The sequence below is a fragment of the Oncorhynchus nerka genome, linkage group LG17, assembly GCF_034236695.1.
Source record: "Oncorhynchus nerka isolate Pitt River linkage group LG17, Oner_Uvic_2.0, whole genome shotgun sequence".
NCBI lineage: Eukaryota > Metazoa > Chordata > Actinopteri > Salmoniformes > Salmonidae > Oncorhynchus > Oncorhynchus nerka.
This window is the reverse complement of record NC_088412.1, coordinates 49,950,813-49,972,061: the sequence shown is the minus strand read 5'-3', so window position 1 is coordinate 49,972,061 and position 21,249 is coordinate 49,950,813. Positions and strand designations below refer to the sequence as shown.

At 40.9% G+C, this 21,249-nt stretch overlaps 1 protein-coding gene across 1 annotated transcript; it reads right to left on the bottom strand.

Moving 5' to 3' along the window:
* Positions 1-16,376: 16,376 nt before the first annotated feature.
* Positions 16,377-20,878, bottom strand: LOC115145373 (transcription factor MafAa-like). The gene has a single exon (XM_029686889.2). It carries the CDS (start codon positions 19,738-19,740, stop codon positions 18,814-18,816), a length of 927 nt encoding a protein of 308 aa, XP_029542749.1. The 5' UTR covers positions 19,741-20,878; the 3' UTR covers positions 16,377-18,813.
* Positions 20,879-21,249: the final 371 nt, after the last annotated feature.

Below are 21,249 nucleotides of genomic sequence, written 5' to 3'. Positions count from 1 at the left end.
AAGTTAACTACCTGGTTCATTGTTGCTCATGAAAGATAAGCAAGCAAGCAAGCATTTTAGCCAGGTAGCCTAGAGTAATAGACCGTTTTATCAACATGAAAGACAGGAGGATGGCATTGGCATTTCTCATGTTTTTTCTACTTGCATGAACGCACCCTCATGCACGCGCACACACACACACACACACACACACACACACACACACACACACACACACACACACACACACACACAGAGAGAGAGAGAGAGAAATCAGAACCATGGACGTCATATTTAGCTTACGTTGATTGGTCTAAATTGGTATCTTTTAGTTGTCCCTGTATTAGACTAAGCACAGGTCATGAAATGTTGAGGTTGAAATGGGGCTGGAATAGTGGGGGCAGCTCCAGTCTTCTTTTTGCGACTTGCGGTAACTCTGTGGTTGTAAATCAATAGTTGTTTAGTAGTCCGAAAATGGCGGGAAACATTAACTTGCTTGTTTGACCATGCTATACGTCATGTAACTGTTTGTTACATGCAATATGCTTTGTGGACTTCAGCCGGCCAGAAGTCACTCTCCGGGTTTTGTCACTGTATTCTTATTGTCTCTGCCTTAGGTCTATATACAGTGCCTTGCACGCCCAATTTTTCAGTTTTTGATTTGTTAAAAAAGTTTGAAATATCCAATAAATGTCGTTCCACTTCATGATTGTGTCCCACTTGTTGTTGATTCTTCACAAAAAAATACAGTTTTATATCTTTATGTTTGAAGCCTGAAATGTGGCAAAAGGTCGCAAAGTTCAAGGTTCAAAGTTCAAGGGGGCCGAATACTTTCGCAAGGCACTGTATCATGGTCGCAAGGCATATGAAGTAACAGGTTATAGATCAAACAATGAAATTACCACAACACATACAGTACAGGTCAAACGTTTGGACACACCTACTCATTCTGCATCAATAGGCCATCCCATCTGGTTCGCGCTTAGTGGGACTGATGCTGCAGGTTTTTTCTGGCTTGGCTTCCCCAGAGATTTTTTTTGTTTGGTAGTGCTCAAGGAACGCAATTCAATGACAGCAGTATTTATTTTTCATATTTCCTAGTCTTATTCTTGAAGAGCGAGGGTTATTTAAATAATTGGAATGACTGGAAATCTGATAGACTATGGTTTTTATTGTAAATACATTGCTTTCAGTAGGTATTTAACCCCCTGAGTCAATGTTAGAATCACATTTGACAGTGATTACATCTGTGAGTCTTTTGGGGTAAGTCTCTAAGAGCCTTGCACACCTGGATTGTACAATATTTGCCTATTATTCATTAAAAAATTCTTAAAGCTCTGTCTAAATCAGGTTTTCCTCTAGGATTTTGCCTGTGTTAGGCTCTATTACGATTATTTTTACGCAAAAAAAGTACTTGTCCTTGCAATGACAAGCATACCCATAACATGATACAGCCAACACCATGCTTGAAAATATGAGATACTTTTTATTCAGGACATAAAGTTAATTTATTTTTCCACATTTTTGTTGTTTTACTTTAGTGCCTTATTGCAAATGTTTTGGAAAATGTTTCTTATGTACATGCTTCTTAATTCACTCTGACATGCAAGTTAGTATTGTGGAATAACTACAATGTTGTTGATCCATCTCCTATCACAGACATTAAACTCTGTAACTGTTTTAAAATCACCATTGAACTCATGTTGAAATCCCTGAGAGGTTTCCTTCCTCTCCGGCAACTGAGTTAGGAAGGATGCCTGTATCTTTGTAGTGACTGGGTGTATCGATTCTCCATCCAAAGTGTAATTGATAACTTCACCATGCTCAAAGCGAAATACAGTATCTGCTTCTTTTATTTTTTACCCATCTATCAATAGGTGCCCTTCTTTGTGAGGCATTGGAAATCCTCCTTGGTCTTTGTGGTTGAATCTGTGCTTAAAATTGACTACTCGACTAAGGGACCTTACAGATAACTGTGTGTGGTATGAAGTATTTGTTCAAAAACATGTTAAACACTATTATTGTATTTGTTCAAAAAACATGTCCAACACTATTATTGCCCGCAGAGTGAATCCCTGTGACTTACATTTGAAGTCAGAAGTTTACATACACCTTAGCCAAATACATTTAAACTAATTCCTGACATTTACTCCTAGTAAAAATGCCCTGTCTTAGGATCACCACTTTATTTTAAGAATGTGAAATATCAGAATAATAGTAGAGTGATTTATTTCAGCATTTATTTATATATATATATATATATGTGTGTGTGTGTGTGTGTGTGTGTGTGTGTGTGTGTGTGTGTGTGTGTGTGTGTGTGTGTGTGTGTCTGTGTATAACATATCACTAATCATGAAATAACATTTTGAACAGACTATGTGAGAGAAGATTTAGTATCTTCATCAGATTAAATAATAGTTACATTTTTGTATATAAACTACAATGATTGAACAGTTTTACTGATAGATTCTTGCTGCAAATTTGGGAAACTATAGCTTAGTTTTGTAGCAGTGACGTGCATGATGCAAAATGACGTTCAGTCTAACTGGGAAAAGTCTGTATTTTCCCCAAACTAGGTCTACCTGCATCACAAAGCAGGGCAGCCTAGTGGTTAGAGCGTTGGACTAGTAACCGGAAGAGTTGCAAGTTCAAATCCCCGAGCTGACAAAGTTCAAATCTGTCGTTCTGCTCCTGAACAGGCAGTTAACCCACTGTTCCTAGGCCATCATTGAAAATAAGAATTTGTCCTTAACTGACTTGCCTAGTAAAATAAAGGTACATTTTTAATAATTACTTGACTCCGGCCTATGTCTTCTTTGTTTGTTGGTTTATTTGTTTATTTTCAGAGCACGGAAAACAGAGAAAATCGCTGTTTGGCCATATTTTCCCCTTGTGATAGCATGTTTGGGTTTGCCTACTCAGCAGGGTGCGTGTCAGAGCACGTGTGTGACAGTGCGAAGCCTGTGGAGGCACGGCAGGGGTCAGCTCCGGCACACGCTCGTGCTCCCAAGGTAAATTACTTTCTTTTTTCCCCTCTGAGTCGGGTTGGGTGGTTGTGGTGAGAGTCCCCGGCCGCGGTGTTTGAAACCGTTCCACTGTAATGACTTTGCCACTATGGGGATCTTGCCAGGTGCACGCCCCGGGTCAGTGGCTCAATCACAAGATCAAACGTAATAATGATTAATACCCTGTGAGCGTTAATAGCACTTCATGGGCGATTTATCAAACTGTAGATTTATTTGCGAGGGGTGACTGTTCAAACCTAATTATAAACTGGGTGGTTTGAGCCCTGAATGCTGATTGGCTGACAACCGTGGTATATCTTAGTGCCTAAGAACAGCTCTTAGCCATGGTATATAATATATCACACCCCCTTATTGCTTAAACATACCTCTATTGCAAGCATAGGCCCTATGTCTTAAGTAAAAATGAACGTGTAGGCTTAGAAAGGGATAGGGAAAATTCCAGAGAACATTTTTATTTAATTCCTACAACTTTCACATAGAATTAAATACAAACAGTTATTTTCCCCTAATACTTTTTTAAATTTTTACTGAGCTTCCAAAAAAAGATTAGTTTATATCACAGGTGTTATGATTTCCAAAAGAAGGAACCAATAGATGCTAGGCTATTTCTTGTATGTGTATTTCACTTATGTTGACGTAAAAATCAGAGTATAATGCCTGTATGGATGTCAACTCCAAAACATGTCATCGTTACCAATCAACTGCATTACAGTTAAGAATGACTTTGACTACCACCACCGATGTATGTATGCTAGCTAGGCTAACCAGCTTATACGAACTGGAGTTAGCATTTAGCAGTCACTTCTTTTAAACCTGAAAATGGACACTTATCTAGATATTTTGCAGCGAAAACCAAAAAATAATGTGCCTTCAGAAAGTATTCATACCCCTTGACTTATTCCAAATTTTGTCGTGTTACAGCCTGAATTCATAATGGATTAAATGTTTTCATTTCTCTCCCATCTACACAAAATACCCCATAATGACAAGTGAAAACCTGTTTTTAGAAATGTTTGCTGATTTATTGAACATGAAATACATAAATATCTCATTTAGATACAGTACTAGTCAAAAGGTTATACACACCTACTCATTCAAGGGGTTGTCTTTATTTTTACTATTGTCTACATTGTAGAATAATAGTGAAGACATAAAAATGATGAAATAAGACATATGGAATCATGTAGTCAACAAAATTGTTTTAAACAAATATATTTTAGATTTTAGATTGTTCAAAGTAGCCACCCTTTACCTTGATGACAGCTTTGCACAGTCTTGGTATTCTCTTAACCAGCTTCATGAGAAATGGTGGCAAGAAAAAGTATGTGAACCCTTTGGAATTACCTGGATTTCGGAATAAATTGGTCATCAAATTTGATCTGATCTTCATCTAAGTCACAACAACAGACAAACACAGTCTGCTTAAACTAATAACACACAAATTATTGTATTTTTCTTGTCTATATTGAGTACATCATTTAAACACTAGGTTGGAAAAAGTATGTGAACCCCTAGGCTAATGACTTCTCCAAAAGCTAATTGGAGTCAGGAGTCAGCTAACCTGGAGTCCAATCAATGAGACGAGATTGGAGATGTTGGTTCGAGCTGCCCTGCCCAATAAAAAACAATATTCACAAGAAGCATTGCCTGATGTGAACCATGCCTCGAACAAAAGAGATCTCAGAAGAAGTGAATTGGTACATTTTTTTGTTGTATTACTTTAGTGCCTTGTTGCAAACAGGATGCATGTTTTGGAATATTTTTAGTCTGTACAATTAGGTTAGTATTGGAGAGTAACTATAATGTTGTTGATCCATCCTCAGTTTTCTCCTATCACAGCCAACTCTGTAACTGTTTTAAAATCCCCATTGGCTTGATGGTGAAAACTCTGAGCGGTTTCCTTCCTCTCTGTCAACTGAGTTAGGAGAGATGCCTGTATCTTTGCAGTGCCATGATGTGTGAATACTTTCTGAAGTATATCAGTGTATATATATATATATATATGAATATATATATATATATATATATATATATATATATATATATATATATATATATATATATATATATGTATATCAAAACTGTATATCCAAATCAGACTTAAGTAACCACACCGTGGGCTTGTTACAATACATAAATCATGACAGATTTAACAAATATCCACTATGTTAAATCAGATTAATTGTGTGCGCCAATCTGGGCAATGGAACGTCTGCATTCCATTGCCTCCTTTACCATATTAATAAACCTACAGTCAAAGGCAGAAATCATTTTAACACACAGGTGCAGAATATGTGAGCCTAAATGTAACCTAACTACAAAGACAGTAGTCTTTTTTCACTGTCAGCTTTTGTCAAATATATGTATTTTCTATATATATATATATGTGTGTGTGTGGGTACATTGTGTGCGGCGTGTGCCTGTGTGTTTATATGTGTGTGTGTGTATGTCTGAGTGTATGTGTGTTAGAGTGTGTATTGTACTCTCTCTTTTCTCTGGTGAGTGGGTAAGCTGAGCCTAAGAGACGCTGACTGTGGGAAATCTCAGCTGCAGTAGCAGCAGCTCAGACGTCAGAGACACACAGCACCGCTTCCATCCCTCTCTCTCTCGCTCTATCACTGTCCTTTGTTTTCATTACCTCTTTCTATACCCATCTATCTCTCCCTCTATCTCTTTCAAGTGCACCTTGGGCCGTAAGTAACCTTACACAGGGAAGCACAAGTGTAGCCTGCACTATACACACACCTATAATAAACACACACAAATCAGAGTCTGTGTATCTAGAAAATGTGTTTGTGTGTGTGTGTGGTCAGGTTAGGTTAGGTTAGGTGCAGTAGCAGGGTGAAGTGATGGCTGTCAGACTGCCCAGTGAATCCTCTGACTCAGCAAAAAAATGGAGGAATAGGGGGAGGATAGATAGAGAGGGAAGAGAGGAGAGGCGAGAGAGGAAGCTGAGTGTGGGAAAAAGAGAGAGGGAAGAGAGGAAAGAGAGAAGGAGAGGCAGGGAAGATGAAATAATGGACCTATAGATTAAATTGAGGAGACAAATTGAATGATTGTGTCCATACTCAAAGCCTTTTAACAAAGGGCTATATAAATATGGGAAAGCTAGTGTTAAATGTGGAAATAGTCAGTAAACAATATCCAATTAAATGTCATTTAAACGTAAAGGGTGCTGAGATCATTAGCAGTTAATGGAATAACATATAGACCAGTAGTCCAAAAGGAAAGCTAAATAAATGTGCATAATTTCCCTAGAAGTGATGGGAGTAAAACACATAACAACAACAACAATTACACCATATGTGCACGCACACACACAGCTTCCTCTTAAGCATTTCTCCCTGTTCCTATACTCCCCCTCTTTTTGCTCAGTCAGCTCTTACACACACACACACACACACACACACACCCACTTACCTGAATGAATTGACCCAAAATAGGTCTGGCCCTAAAACAACAGCTTCCACTAAACATCACAGCATTATCGGTTACACAATGCCAGACTTGTTTACTATTTGAGCAATAAGGCCTGAGAGTGTGTGGTATATTGCCAGACTTGTTTACTATTTGAGCAATAAGGCCTGAGAGTGTGTGGTATATTGCCAGACTTGTTTACTATTTGAGCAATAAGGCCTGAGAGTGTGTGGTATATTGCCAGACTTGTTTACTATTTGAGCAATAAGGCCTGAGAGTGTGTGGTATATTGCCAGACTTGTTTACTATTTGAGCAATAAGGCCTGAGAGTGTGTGGTATATTGCCAGACTTGTTTACTATTTGAGCAATAAGGCCTGAGAGTGTGTGGTATATTGCCAGACTTGTTTACTATTTGAGCAATAAGGCCTGAGAGTGTGTGGTATATTGCCAGACTTGTTTACTATTTGAGCAATAAGGCCTGAGAGTGTGTGGTATATTGCCAGACTTGTTTACTATTTGAGCAATAAGGCCTGAGAGTGTGTGGTATATTGCCAGACTTGTTTACTATTTGAGCAATAAGGCCTGAGAGTGTGTGGTATATTGCCAGACTTGTTTACTATTTGAGCAATAAGGCCTGAGAGTGTGTGGTATATTGCCAGACTTGTTTACTATTTGAGCAATAAGGCCTGAGAGTGTGTGGTATATTGCCAGACGTGTTTACTATTTGAGCAATAAGGCCTGAGAGTGTGTGGTATATTGCCAGACTTGTTTACTATTTGAGCAATAAGGCCTGAGAGTGTGTGGTATATTGCCAGACTTGTTTACTATTTGAGCAATAAGGCCTGAGAGTGTGTGGTATATTGCCAGACTTGTTTACTATTTGAGCAATAAGGCCTGAGAGTGTGTGGTATATTGCCAGACTTGTTTACTATTTGAGCAATAAGGCCTGAGAGTGTGTGGTATATTGCCAGACTTGTTTACTATTTGAGCAATAAGGCCTGAGAGTGTGTGGTATATTGCCAGACTTGTTTACTATTTGAGCAATAAGGCCTGAGAGTGTGTGGTATATTGCCAGACTTGTTTACTATTTGAGCAATAAGGCCTGAGAGTGTGTGGTATATTGCCAGACTTGTTTACTATTTGAGCAATAAGGCCTGAGAGTGTGTGGTATATTGCCAGACTTGTTTACTATTTGAGCAATAAGGCCTGAGAGTGTGTGGTATATTGCAGACTTGTTTACTATTTGAGCAATAAGGCCTGAGAGTGTGGTATATTGGCAGACTTGTTTACTATTTGAGCAATAAGGCCTGAGAGTGTGTGGTATATTGCCAGACTTGTTTACTATTTGAGCAATAAGGCCTGAGAGTGTGTGGTATATTGCCAGACTTGTTTACTATTTGAGCAATAAGGCCTGAGAGTGTGTGGTATATTGCCAGACTTGTTTACTATTTGAGCAATAAGGCCTGAGAGTGTGTGGTATATTGCCAGACTTGTTTACTATTTGAGCAATAAGGCCTGAGAGTGTGTGGTATATTGCCAGACTTGTTTACTATTTGAGCAATAAGGCCTGAGAGTGTGTGGTATATTGCCAGACTTGTTTACTATTTGAGCAATAAGGCCTGAGAGTGTGTGGTATATTGCCAGACTTGTTTACTATTTGAGCAATAAGGCCTAAGAGTGTGTGGTATATTGGCCATTTGTAGTTTGGGTCCTGAATGCTAAATGGCTGAAAAAGCATTTCAGACGTGTGTATATCAGACAATATACAACAGTTTTGATGCAAAAAAATACTTGTGTGTTCTATTTATGTTGGTAACCAGTTTATAATAGCAATAAGGCACCTCCGAGGTTTGTAATATTTGTCCTGTATACCATGACTAAGGGCTGTTCTTAGGCTCGACACAAAGCAGAGCTGCAAGAAGCTCTCACATTTCTCCATGTTTCTTCAAATGTCTAATTTTCAAGTTTCACCTCCAGCTTAGCATTGTTCTATTTCTCCAAAGGTCAAATTTCATAGATGTTCCAAACATCCAACATCAAAGTGTTTTTGATACCCTGTGTTGCTGCTCCTACTCAGCATCGTCCCATTTCTCCAAAGGTCAAATTTCATAGATGTTCCAAACATCCAACATCAAAGTGTTTTTGATACCCTGTGTTGCTGCTCCTACTCAGCATCGTCCCATTTCTCCAAAGGTATAATTTAGAAGCCGCTCCAAACATCACATTTCAAAGTTAGGGTTAGGGGTTAAGGTTTGGATAGGGTTAAACTTTTAAAAAGCTTCTCAGGTACTTTCATATACTTTTTAGCCAGTAGTTAGTAGCACTCATAAGCCAAAATTGGTCCCCGAAAATTGCGTACTAGATAAGTTCACCACGTCATTGCTCTCTCGATCTGCTGTGTCCACTGAGCTGTTGGGCCCGCCCTGCAACTTAATTGGATAACACTGGGCAGGTCTCTTCTAGTTATCACTCAAATGCGAGAGGCTGAAGCTCACTGGCTAGAACTCAAATTACTAGGAGGCTGGCCCACGTGGGGGGAAATGTAGAGAAAATGGCACGGCACAGCACAGCTTCAAACTGGGGATTTCATGGCTAATTGCGATAGAACAGTAATTCTGCTCATAGATTATGCATGTCTGAACTACACATGGACACATCCAGGCCAAAGGGGGAGGTTTAAAAATAATACATTTTTAGTCGCTAAAATACCGGAGCATGTCTTTAAGTTTAGGCATTCCTTCAAGACAGTGGTGTAAAGTACTTAAGTAAAAATACTTGAAAGTATTATTAAGTCGTTTTTTGGAGAATCTGTACTTTACTATTTATATTTTTGAAAACTTTTACTTTAACTTCACTACAAAATATTGTACTTTTTACTCTATACATTTTCCCTGACAACCAAAAGTACTCGTTACATTTTGAATGCTTAGCAGGACAGGAAAAGTGTCAAATTTTGCACCTGGCCTGGCGTACTCACTCAACACAAATGCATCTTTTGTAAATAGTGTCTGAGTGCTGGAGTGTGCCCCAGGCAATACATACATTTGAAAACCAAGAAAATGGTGCTGTCTGCTTTGCTTAATAGAAGGAATTTTAAATGATTTATACTTTTACTTTTGATACTTAAGTATATTTTACTTTTATTTTTACTTGAGTAACTTTATATTAAGGTATTTATACACAAGTATGAACATTTGATAGTTTTTCCACCACTGATTCCAGAATGGTTAAGGTTTGGGGTAATAAAAAGCTGGTTTTGAAGGCATTTCCCAACTTCCTCATGACATGGATAGACATCCAATTTCGAGGTCACTCTTCAGCTATTCTCCTGGTTATATTCAAGCAATAATGCATGAGAACGTGTGGTATATATGGCCAATATACCACGGCTCAGGGCTGTTCCCATGCACAACACAACACGAACCCCAGAGGTGCCTTATTGCTACAATAAACTGCTTACCAATGTAATTAGGGCAGTAACAAGAAATGTTTGGTTATACCCTTGGTATACGGTCTGATATACCACGGCTTTCAGCCAAACAGCATTCAGGGCTCGAACTACCCAGTGAACAGCCCATAGCCGTGGTATATTGGCCATATACCACACCCCATCGGGCGTTATTGATTAAATATACCACACCCCCTCAGGCACTACAGCTTAATTATAAACCGGGTAGTTTGGGACCGGGATGCTGATTGCCGTGGTATATCAGACATTATAAATTGGGTGGGTCGAGCCCTGAATGCTGATTGGCTGACATCCGTACACCACGGGTAGGAAAAAACATTTATTTTTAGTGCTCTAATTACGTTGGTAACCAGTTTATAATAACAATAAGGCATCTCGGATTTGGGATATATGGCCAATATACCCCGACGAAGCACTGTATCCAGGCACTCAGCGTTGCGTGGATAAGAACAACCCTTAGCCGTGGTATATTGGCCATATACCCCACCTCATCTGGCCTTATTGCTTAAATATCACACGTACTCGGCGCCTCTCTCCCTGCCCTCCAGTAAACAGAGTACTGTGATACAGCACTGAGACCAGAAATCAAACCTGCTATTTCACATGCCCTATGCCACAAAGCTACATACACTTGTGCAAACAGTAACACACAAAGACGAATACACAGATACAGGCACTGCAATACCTGAACACAAAAATAAGTAACACATGCATAGACAGAATTGCATGTCTCATACAGTCCCCTTCAGTGGCTCTCGGTGTCATTTAAGATGTGGGACAATGTTTTTATTTTATTTTAATGAGCATGACCTTCGTTCTATTACAGCATATCGGATGACTGTCATTCGTATTCCATTCACCCAGCTCAATGTAACATCGATAGGTTTAGCCTACTACATGATACTCAATACATGACACATTCAATACAGCCTTGCACACTCTTGCCTGCATCTAGCTGATCTAGGGTGTAATCATTAGTCCAACAGTATCACCTCTTGCCTGCATCTAGCTGATCTAGGGTGTAATCATTAGTCCAACAGTATCACCTCTTGCCTGCATCTAGCTGATCTAGGGTGTAATCATTAGTCCAACAGTATCACCTCTTACCTGCATCTAGCTGATCTAGGGTGTAGTCATTAGTCCAACAGTATCACCTCTTGCCTGCATCTAGCTGATCTAGGGTGTAATCATTAGTCCAACAGTATCACCTCTTACCTGCATCTAACTGATCTAGGGTGTAGTCATTAGTCCAGTCTTCCCTGCATCTAGCTGATCTAGGGTGTAATCATTAGTCCAACAGTATCACCTCTTACCTGCATCTAGCTGATCTAGGGTGTAGTCATTAGTCCAACAGTATCACCTCTTGCCTGCATCTAGCTGATCTAGGGTGTAGTCATTAGTCCAACAGTATCACCTCTTACCTGCATCTAGCTGATCTAGGGTGTAATCATTAGTCCAACAGTTGCAAATGAGTTTCCACTGGACAAATTCAAGCATGTTCATCCCTTTTTCATTCCGTTTAAGAAACGTTTTTCAACTGAATCGGCAGAATGAATACACCCTTGATAACACGCAAGCACACTTCCCTTTAATAGCAGCCACATACAAACAGCACTGTATAATTCCTTCTCGCATCAGCATGCTCTCCTCCTCTCACCTTTTCTTTTCACTTGTGGACTTCAGTGCACAACACATCAGCTGTCTGTGACCAGGCAACAAAAAAAAACTTACCATGCCAAACCTTCATATCACAACCACTACACACAGCCTACATTGTCACCATATTAATGTCATAGTCAACATAGCTACTAGAACTAGCACGGTAGTAAACCCGCTACAACCATGCAGTTACATCAGCGGGCCCCGGTGGCAATAAATAAAACAAATGTTAGCTTGACTTTGAAGAGTTTCATTGTTGGATAGCCATAGCCAGTTAGCTAACATTGTATCCTCCTCTGTTTTAGCTGGGTGTTTAAGCAGGCTAAACTGGCTCGCTAGCTAAGTAAGTGAAGGTTAAATGAAATACAACTAAATATAGCTCTCTCTCTCTCTTGCTTTTTCCTTAATTTATTTACGCAGAGGAGGACAGAAACTAGCTGTCCTCCGGCTACACCATGGTGCTACCCTACAGATTGCTGTTGAGGCTAATGTAAGACCTTCATTGCAAAACAGTGTGTTTTACCTAAAAATTATAACTTTAATGTTTCACTCTTTATTTTTATGAAATTCACTGAGGAGGATGGTCCTCCCCTTCCTCCTCTGAGGAGCCTCCACTGGTCCCCCTGCTTTTTTCATATTTTGGAAGAACCACTTTCTGTACATACACATAACTACTGTAACACACATGTTTCTTGCATGTCTGAAACCTAAATAGAACCAAGCTGACTGCATGGAGCATACAGACAGAACTGTGATGTGTGCTCCATGTCAGTGACCCTGAAGGAGTATGGAAACCCTGTTAATCTGAGGACTGGATGGATGTCATATCACCACTCACAAGATCTGACACATCGGCCTCACCCCTCAGTGCTCTTACTTCTCCCGGAGAAAAAAAACACATTTGAAGTGAGTGGCACACACACATGGCTCCACAGAGGAGGAAGGGGAGGACCATCCTCCTCAGTGAATTTCATATAAATAGTAAAACACTTGAAAAGTTATCCTTTTTAGATGAATCTATATTCACATCACCAAATAATTTATTAAAACACACACAAAAAACACCCTCCAACCTATCAGAGCTCTTGCAGCATGAACTGACATATCAAAGGATCAGAGAATGAATCTAGTACTGAAAGCATAATCTGCAGCTAGTTGGAAGGTTTTGAACAAATTAATTTATTCAAAAATGGAGACAGCGAGAGAGAGATATTTTGTCATTTTCACTTTTACATACTTAGCTAGCAAATGCAGCTAGCTAGTTTAGCCTACTCAAACACCCAGCTTAAACAGAGGGATGCTATGGTAGCTAGCACTGAGGTCCACAAGTCAAGGGAAAAAGTGATCGGAGGAGAGTTCTTAGATGCGAGAAGGAATTAACGAGCAAAGTGATCATGCTGCTTGTATGTGGCTGCTATGAAAGTGAACTGGGTTTGCATGTGATGGGACCCACGTTATCCCAAAAGGTGTAGTTTTGAATCATCTGTCCAGAGAACATTCTTCCAAGAACATTCTTCCAAGAACATTCTTCCAAGAGTCTTGGTGATCATCCAGGTGCTTCTTTTGCAAACTTGAGTCAACTTTTTGGAAAAAATGGGTCACATTATGCCTGGTGAAAACCAAAACTGAACCTCATACCAACGGTCAAGCATGGTGGTGGCAGTGTGATAGTTTGGGAAGGCTTTGCTGCCTCAGGGTCTGGACGGCTTTCCTTAATAGAAGGAACCATGAATTCTGCTCTGTATCAGAGAATTCTACAGGAGAATAACAGGCCATCCGTTTGTGAGCTGAAGCTGAAGCACAACTGGGTCATGCAGAAAAACAATGATCCAAAACACACAAATCAAGTCTACGTGAAAATGGCTAAAAAGCAGCAAATTTGAAGTTTTGGGATGGCCTAATCAAAGTCCAGACTTAATCCCAATTGAGATGTTGTGGCAGGACTTGAAACGAGCAGTTCATGCTTGGAAACCCACAAATGTCACTAAGTTACAGCAGTTCTTCATGGGAGAGTCATCCAAAATTTGTCCACAGCGACTTGAGAGACTGATCAACAACTACAAGAAGGGTTCGGTTGGAGTCATTGCAGCTAAAGGTAGCACACCAGTTATTGAGTGCAAGTGTAACAGTTTTGCTTCTGTCCCTCTCCTCGCCCCTACCTGGGCTCGAACCAGGGACCCTCTGCAAGCATCGACAACAGTCACCCTCGAAGCATCATTACCTATCGCTCGACAACAGCCGCAGTCCTTGCAGAGCAAGGGAAACAACTACTTCGAGTCTCAGAGCCAGTGACGTCACCGATTGAAACGCTATTAGCGCGCACCCCGCTAACCATTTCACACCGCTTCACAAGGGGGCAATTACTTTTTCACACGAGGGCGTTGGGTGTTGCTTAACTTTGTTTATAAAATGAATGAAATAAGTAGGTAATTGGTGTGTTACTTGTTCATTCAGGTTCCCTTTATCTAATATTAGGTTTTGATTGAAGACCTGATAACATTTATTATCAAAAATATGCGAAAGTAGAGAAAATTAGAATGAAGGAAAATACTTATCATGACACTGATTCTGTTGAAAAACGTTTCTTAAACAAAAACAAATGCAACAAAACAGGGATAAACATACCTGAATTCCTCCAATAGAAACTCTAGTTTGCAACTGTTGGACTAAGGATTACACTCTAAGTCAGCTAGATGCAGGCAAGAGTGTGCAAGGCAGTATTGACAGTGTCACTGTCTGCCACCTTGATTACTCACATTTTTCTCTAAACCTGTGCACCTACGTTGTAAACTTTCATTCATAGGCTAGGTTGTAGCAACCTCATGATGGGTACAGGGAGAATTCTAGTATCATGTAGTAACCTAAACCTATCGATGTTACATTGAGCTGGGTGAACGGAACATGAATGACAGTCATTGAATATGCTGTAATAGAAATAAGGTCATGCTCATAAAAAACAAAGTATTGTCCCCCTCATCTTAAACAGCACCGACCCCCACTGTGTCACTCACTCACACACACACCCACACGCACATGCACACACACACACCTGAATGAATCCTTTACATAAAAAGTTTAGTTTTGAAACTGCATTAAAAGTGCAGTAACTGCAGTCAACTGTGGTATTTTGGATGCAGTAATTGCAGAATACTGCAGATGAACTGCAGTAATAATGCACTGTAACTGCAGTTCACTGCATAATTACTGCAGTAATTAGTTTGTAATGTGGAGTGTTTAAACAGTGTGTTTAGAGCAGTCAGGCCTAATTTTGGTCCATCCCTTACAAAACAAGATTGCAGCATACTGCAGTTATAATGCACTATAACGGCATTCTTGTTTTGTAAGGGACGGACCCAAATTAGGCCTGTCTGCTCTAAACGCACTGTTTAAACACTCCACATTACAAAGAAACATGCTCACTGCGCTTCGAGAGAGATGTCTGCTCTCCTACCTTTTACACCAGCGACGTCTCTGAACCTCCCCCTTTGCGGTGCGAGCATTGCCAGCCCAGGGCAGCAAACGTGCGCGAAGTCCATGAGCCATCCATCCATCACATGGTGACGCGCAGGGCTTTCCCCGGACAATACAACCCACTGGGCACAGACTAAGTTCAACATCTAGTTTTGATTTACATTTCGTTTTGAGTTTTCAACTGACGTGAATTCAAGAAAAACATGCACATGTCATTGGATTTAGGTTAAAAGTTGGGTGAAAAAAAAATACGAAATTCCCTTATTTGAAGTCCAATCAGTTTTCCACGTTGATTCAACTTCATCACATAGAATGTTTTTTTGTTGAAATGACATGGAAACAGTTTTTGCCCTGTGGGAAGCTCGTGATCAGTGGAGAAAGGGCTGCACAGAGTAGTTGACAAGCCTAAACGGATGTATAGAAAGACAATTTGGTCCAGCGGCGTTACCGGATACCGAGCAGAGGGACTTGGAGAAGCTCGTGCCCATCTTCTGTCGAACGGCGGTTAAATTAGACTAATGTGCGTCCTTACAGAAATTGCGGTTGATGTGTGATATAGACTACACTGTTTCGTTTGACATGAGGAAAGTAGGCAAATTCACGTGTAGCTTATCTCGGTTAAAATACAGCACAACAAGAACGTCAGGATAATGATGAAAGGGTCATAATAATAATAATAATATCATAATTGTACATTTTAAATAAAACAAATATGAGTATTGTGGTTTCGGTTCTGTGTGTTATACTTTTTGCAACAGATTGCTTCTCATTTCGTTGGAGCTCAGTAGCTTATTTAGATGGCCAATTGTTGCAGAACCTGAAAAGTAGTTTAAATATAGCCTACATAGGATATCTAAACTATTAAAATTACGTTAATTTGTTTAACTCTGAGCTAGCCTATAGGCTAATTAGAAAATTGTCATTGCATTTTTCCTGATAATTTTTTTTCCATTTAGGCCTATATATGTATATGTGTGTATATATATATATACGATTCTTGAATTGCTCGGTTATAGCTAAAACATCCGCTGGTGTTTAACTGGATATTCTCAAAATTAGAACATCTGTAATTGAATTGAACATGTGAGATATTCGTTCTCTAAAGGCAATCCACGTCTTTACTATTGCAAACAGGCGAGCGCTTCAGGCGAGAGGTGTTTAATTTGCACAATTATTTTCGAAATAATTCATAGGCCTATAAAAAAACTGCTATTTATTTTCTTATAAGGCTACTGTGGATGTTTTACCCTTTTGTGTGTATTGAGTAAACATTATATTTTCGGCGGAGCCTAACTGTTCGATGCTTGAAGGCACATTTAAACGAAAGACATGGGGAAGGATGAACAGATTTTGGACAGAATTTTTTATTAAACATTTTGAAAACAAGATTCTTTAACAACATTCCATTTTGAAACATGTCTTTGTTTTGACTTATTCACACTTGGGACATTTAAACGTTTCTCGAATAAATATATAGAACTCATATATAGCCTAAAGATATAGCGTTCACATACTAGTCGGAAATAGGAAACTCGGAAGTCGGATATTTCCGAGTTTCCTAGTTCCGACTTTCACGGGAACGCGGCATCGACAGCACCGTGCAGAATATACTTCACCATCTTGCCATGATGCTGGTGTTTAGGCCTGTTTCACGTTGGATTTCTAAAAATTCTAAATAATTTTAGCACCAAAAACACAGGATAAATCTCTGAGGCCAATGACACATCTCCTCCGCTTTATTGTCTGATTGAGTGATGAATGAATTGATTGATAATCAATCAATAATAACTTTTCACTAAAATAGGACATATTTTTGTAAAATGTTTAAGATCAGACAAAGTACCAAAATAAGTTATTTCGTTAAGTTAAGACGAATTGCATTTGCACCACAATGAGGTTCACTTAAAATCTATGCAATTATCCAAGATAATTCATGATCTTCTTCTGTGCAGCATGTTGGGAGGTAAAAAACAACACCTCTATTCTATTCTATTTCTATACTTAATTATGATTCGACTTGCAAACACCTCTCATAATTATCCTTGTCGTGTCAACCTGGCTGTATTCCTACACAGGTCGCCATCAGCCTTACACTAACAACTGGCATTGACAAAGTGGTTCAGAACTTCTGCACAATATTGCACATCATATATCTAGGCAGCAGGTAACACATGATCCAGGGATTTCTTGATGACAGTAAGGTTTTTTAGTTAGTCTAAGTCGGCACCATACCCTCAGCTCAAAATATTCTAATTTGTATGCCAAAAAACAAGCATCCTCTGTAGCCATCTCTCAACACATCAGATCAGACAGAAGATATATTGAGCTATAAGACACCGTACTGCGGACTTAATGAATTAATATTCACAAGCCGCGAGATCACCTCTATTATTATTATTATTATACAATTTTAAAAAATCCATGAATTAAGAGTTTAGTTAAGTTGGTGCATAGAGTTTTAGCAGCGAATGCCATCCTTATATTTGTAGCTATTATGTAAATCACCTCCCATCGAATTTCTATATCCACCTTATTACCATAACTATCAATACGCCATAACGAAAAAATGTTACCCCAAAATGTTTCTTATCTTAGTGCAGTTAGACTTCTCGTTTACATCACATGTCCAGTAGAAGTAAGAGGATATCGTACACTATTTGCATGCTGTAACATTGTATTAAGACGTTCTGAATCATCATCGAGCAACAAAAGCTTTGAAAAGTAAGGTAACTAAATAACACAAAAACTGTTCTCTACACATATGTACACTTGGGAATAAATAAAGTCTAATATCTGGCCCAGTTGATCATTTATTTTTGTTTTGTTTTTGTTTTGTTTTAAAACAATAGAAAAATCGATTGAAAATATCGGTTAAGACGCGTCCTTGGCCTTAATCTAGGAAGAGAAGGATGACAGAGGAGGAGGGGAAAGTACCAAGACAGGAGGAAAGAACCATGGGCCATGCTTTCGTGTTAGATGACTGGAGGTTTGGGTTACCGTGCCATACATGTCCTGCATGCAGGGTTGCTAAAAAGGATGGAACTAGACTTGCAATATTCAAATGTTCCCTTTCCGTTAACGGGGATGGAAGGCTATATCAGAGAGTCCCCTCCATCATCACAGTCCGGTACATCAACGGGGCTTGCAGGAGCTGCAGAGATGTATTGCTTTTTCCGTGGTTCGATCACTTTGATTTCAATTCAGTCCCAATGATAAAATAAATAGCGGGTTCTCTTCCTTGAAGTCCCACCAGCTTCAAGATGCTCAAGGCTCTCTTTTAAGACGCCATATAAAGAACCAAAACAAACAAGTAGGGATTTATTGTCTGAGAAAAACATAGGGATTTCAGTTTTTGTTTTTCTTTTCTGTTCAGTAGGTCTACTTTGCCAAGTTTGATTCACAAGACTCCAAATGTTAATCAGGGTTTCTCTGAGATCTTTTGCATCATAAAATATGAATCAGTCTATTGATTTGACAGTGTGTGATCCCATGTCGAGATCAAGAGGTCTTGGTGTATTGAAGTTCATTCAAAGAGCATCTTTAAGACTTATCGAACAATTATATCTGCGCACATAAAATAGGCTACTTAGCCTATGTGCGCACCTACCTTGCTTGTTTCTTTAAATATGAAGCATTATGCTATGTTGTACTTTTAAAATGTACACTGAGTGTTTTTCCTAAAGGAATAACTGTAAACAAAAATGCAAAAAGAAAAATATAAATAATATATTTCAAATGAAATTAAAATTACGTTTAGGAAGGGGGCAAAAGTCATGTCACGAGTAAGTCTCTTACATGAAGAATTCCGTGGAGGCCAGTTTCCCGTGGTTTCCGTTGGAGGGGTCTCTGTTGTTGTTACCGGGCCCGCAACCGTTGTAGCTTCGGCTCGCCAGCTTGTCGTACTTCTCCTTGTAGAGGTCCCGCTCTTTGGCCAAGCGCACAACGTCCTGCTTCAGCTGTTCCACCTGGCTCAGGAGCGTGCACTTCTCGCTCTCCAGCATGTGCCTCTGCTGCACGCGCTTGTAGCGGCAGGACTGCGCGTAACCTCGGTTCTTGAGCGTGCGTCTCTTCTGCTTTAGGCGGATCACCTCCTCTTTGCTGAACCCCCTCAGTTGCCGGTTGAGCTCGCGCACTGTCATGCTGACCAGCTGCTCGTCCGAGAAGCGGTCCTCGAGGCGGTGTCCGTGGTGGTGGTGGTGATGGTGGGCCTGGTGATGGTGACCGGCCGAGGTCGCGGATAGATCCTCCCCTACATACTGCTGGCCGCGGAAGCCCTCGTAGCCCTGGTGGTGGTGATGGTGGTGATGGGCGTTGCCGATGAGGGCCTCCACCGCATCCTCGGGGGTCAGGTTGAGGGCTTCGGGGTTGATGTGGTGCTGGTAGCTGGGGATCCAGTACAGGTCCTCCAACTGAGGTTTACCGCCAACGCTCTGGGTGTTGCTGCTGCCGCTGTTGTTGCTGTTGACGCCGTTGTCCAGGTTTTGGCTCGACTGGCCACCGGGGCTGGGAGCGCAGAAGCTGGGCGAGGAAGGCACGGAGGAGCAGGGCGTGCTAATCGGGGTGGAGGAGAGGGATCCCGGGGGGAGGCGGTGGCAGTAACGGTCAGCCTCTGGAGGTTCCTTCTTTACTTCGAACTTCATTAGGTCGAAGTCGTTGACGTACTCGATGGCCAGTGGGCTATTGGGCAGCTCTGCGCTCATGGCGAGGTCCGTGGCCATGTCAGTCCATGCGACGACTCCCGCCCTCACAGCCAAACCAACACCGGGCAGGACACTGGGCAGCCCTCGCGGATGCAGATTGCTTCTTCGATTCGGTCTGTGTGCCCGGTGCGTGGAGTTGTGAGGTTGTATAGATGAGGGGGTACTTCGTATTAAACTGCTAGTCCTTAAAACAACTACTATGTATAGCGGCGCCGGTGTTAATATATGTATGCACGCAAATTAACTTGTACACCTGCCAGTTCTCCTCTGCCAATTTTCTTGTTGACAATTTATCCCAGATCAAATTCACTTTTTAATACCACGGCCCAGGGCCGGCTGAAACTCGAGCCCCCTGGTGAAATTTGGAGACACCAACCGGTCCTGTACTCCCTCCACCTCTGTACCGACTCGCGCCTTCTGATTTACTGTCCTCCAGTCAGTGGTTGTGAAGGAAAGCAGCAAAGGGGATGGTTTTATTTTCTCATCTCCTGTTCTGGAGTTGTTGCTCTCTTGTTGTCTGTTTTAAAAAAAAATGTATCTATTTTCCTGTATCCTTCTTCTTCGCCTCGACTGACGCAAGGACAGCGAGTCCAGGCTCTCTGCAGGAGGAAAGCAGGAAGGCTCGCGATGCTCGCGACTGAAGTTACTGCAGCATGCAGCATGTGTTACATATGACCAGAATAAAACTTTCCACACAAGACACGAGCATGACTGCTCGGAGAAAAAAAAATCACTGTGCACTAGACACGCGCGCGTAAAAGATGCGTATAAAAAATAATAATACAAAAAAAACCTCCCACTTTCTGCATCTGCTGGAGTCCACAATGGAATGGTTCGGAGAAAAACAATTCTCAAGAGTTCTTACAAGCAAAAAAATAGGTATGTATATTAAAAATAGATATTCCTTAAGCGGTGGTGGGACACAGGACTAACTGGTGCCGTTTCTGAATGGTCAGTCCAGATTTATCAGTTTGCTGTGTACTCACGAATGCGCCGGTCCCCACGGTTTTCCCTTTCACTCTGGGAACGTTGCGTCCTGTGTGTGAGAGTGTGTGTATATGTGTGTGTGAGCTGATGAATTCCTTTCACAGTTGGCTCTCTCTATCCGGCAGATGGCCGTGACTTTCGGCTCTGCAGTGCAGCGCAACATCGCAGTGTCACTGAGACGCTGGGAAAGGCAATTTGCACTTTTAAAGACACCACGTGCCCGACCCTCCCACCTCGTATGTGACGGACCAATGGGAGAAGATGACAGCGGTGGATTTGCATTAACCTATAGCAACATCTCGCGCTGGGACCAGCCGGCAGCTGTCGGAACGCAGAACTCATGCTCGCGGAACATGTTCATCTCCCCCCTCTAGCGACGAGATCGTGCTACTGCACGGAGAGAGGCAGGCACATGTAAGGTACGCGGGAGGCGCTCCGCTAGGCTAGGGGGGGGGGGGGGGGGTGAACAGTGGTGATAATATATCTATTCCAGTCTATAACAGAAACTTTAGAATTGTCAATATTATTATTATAAAACAG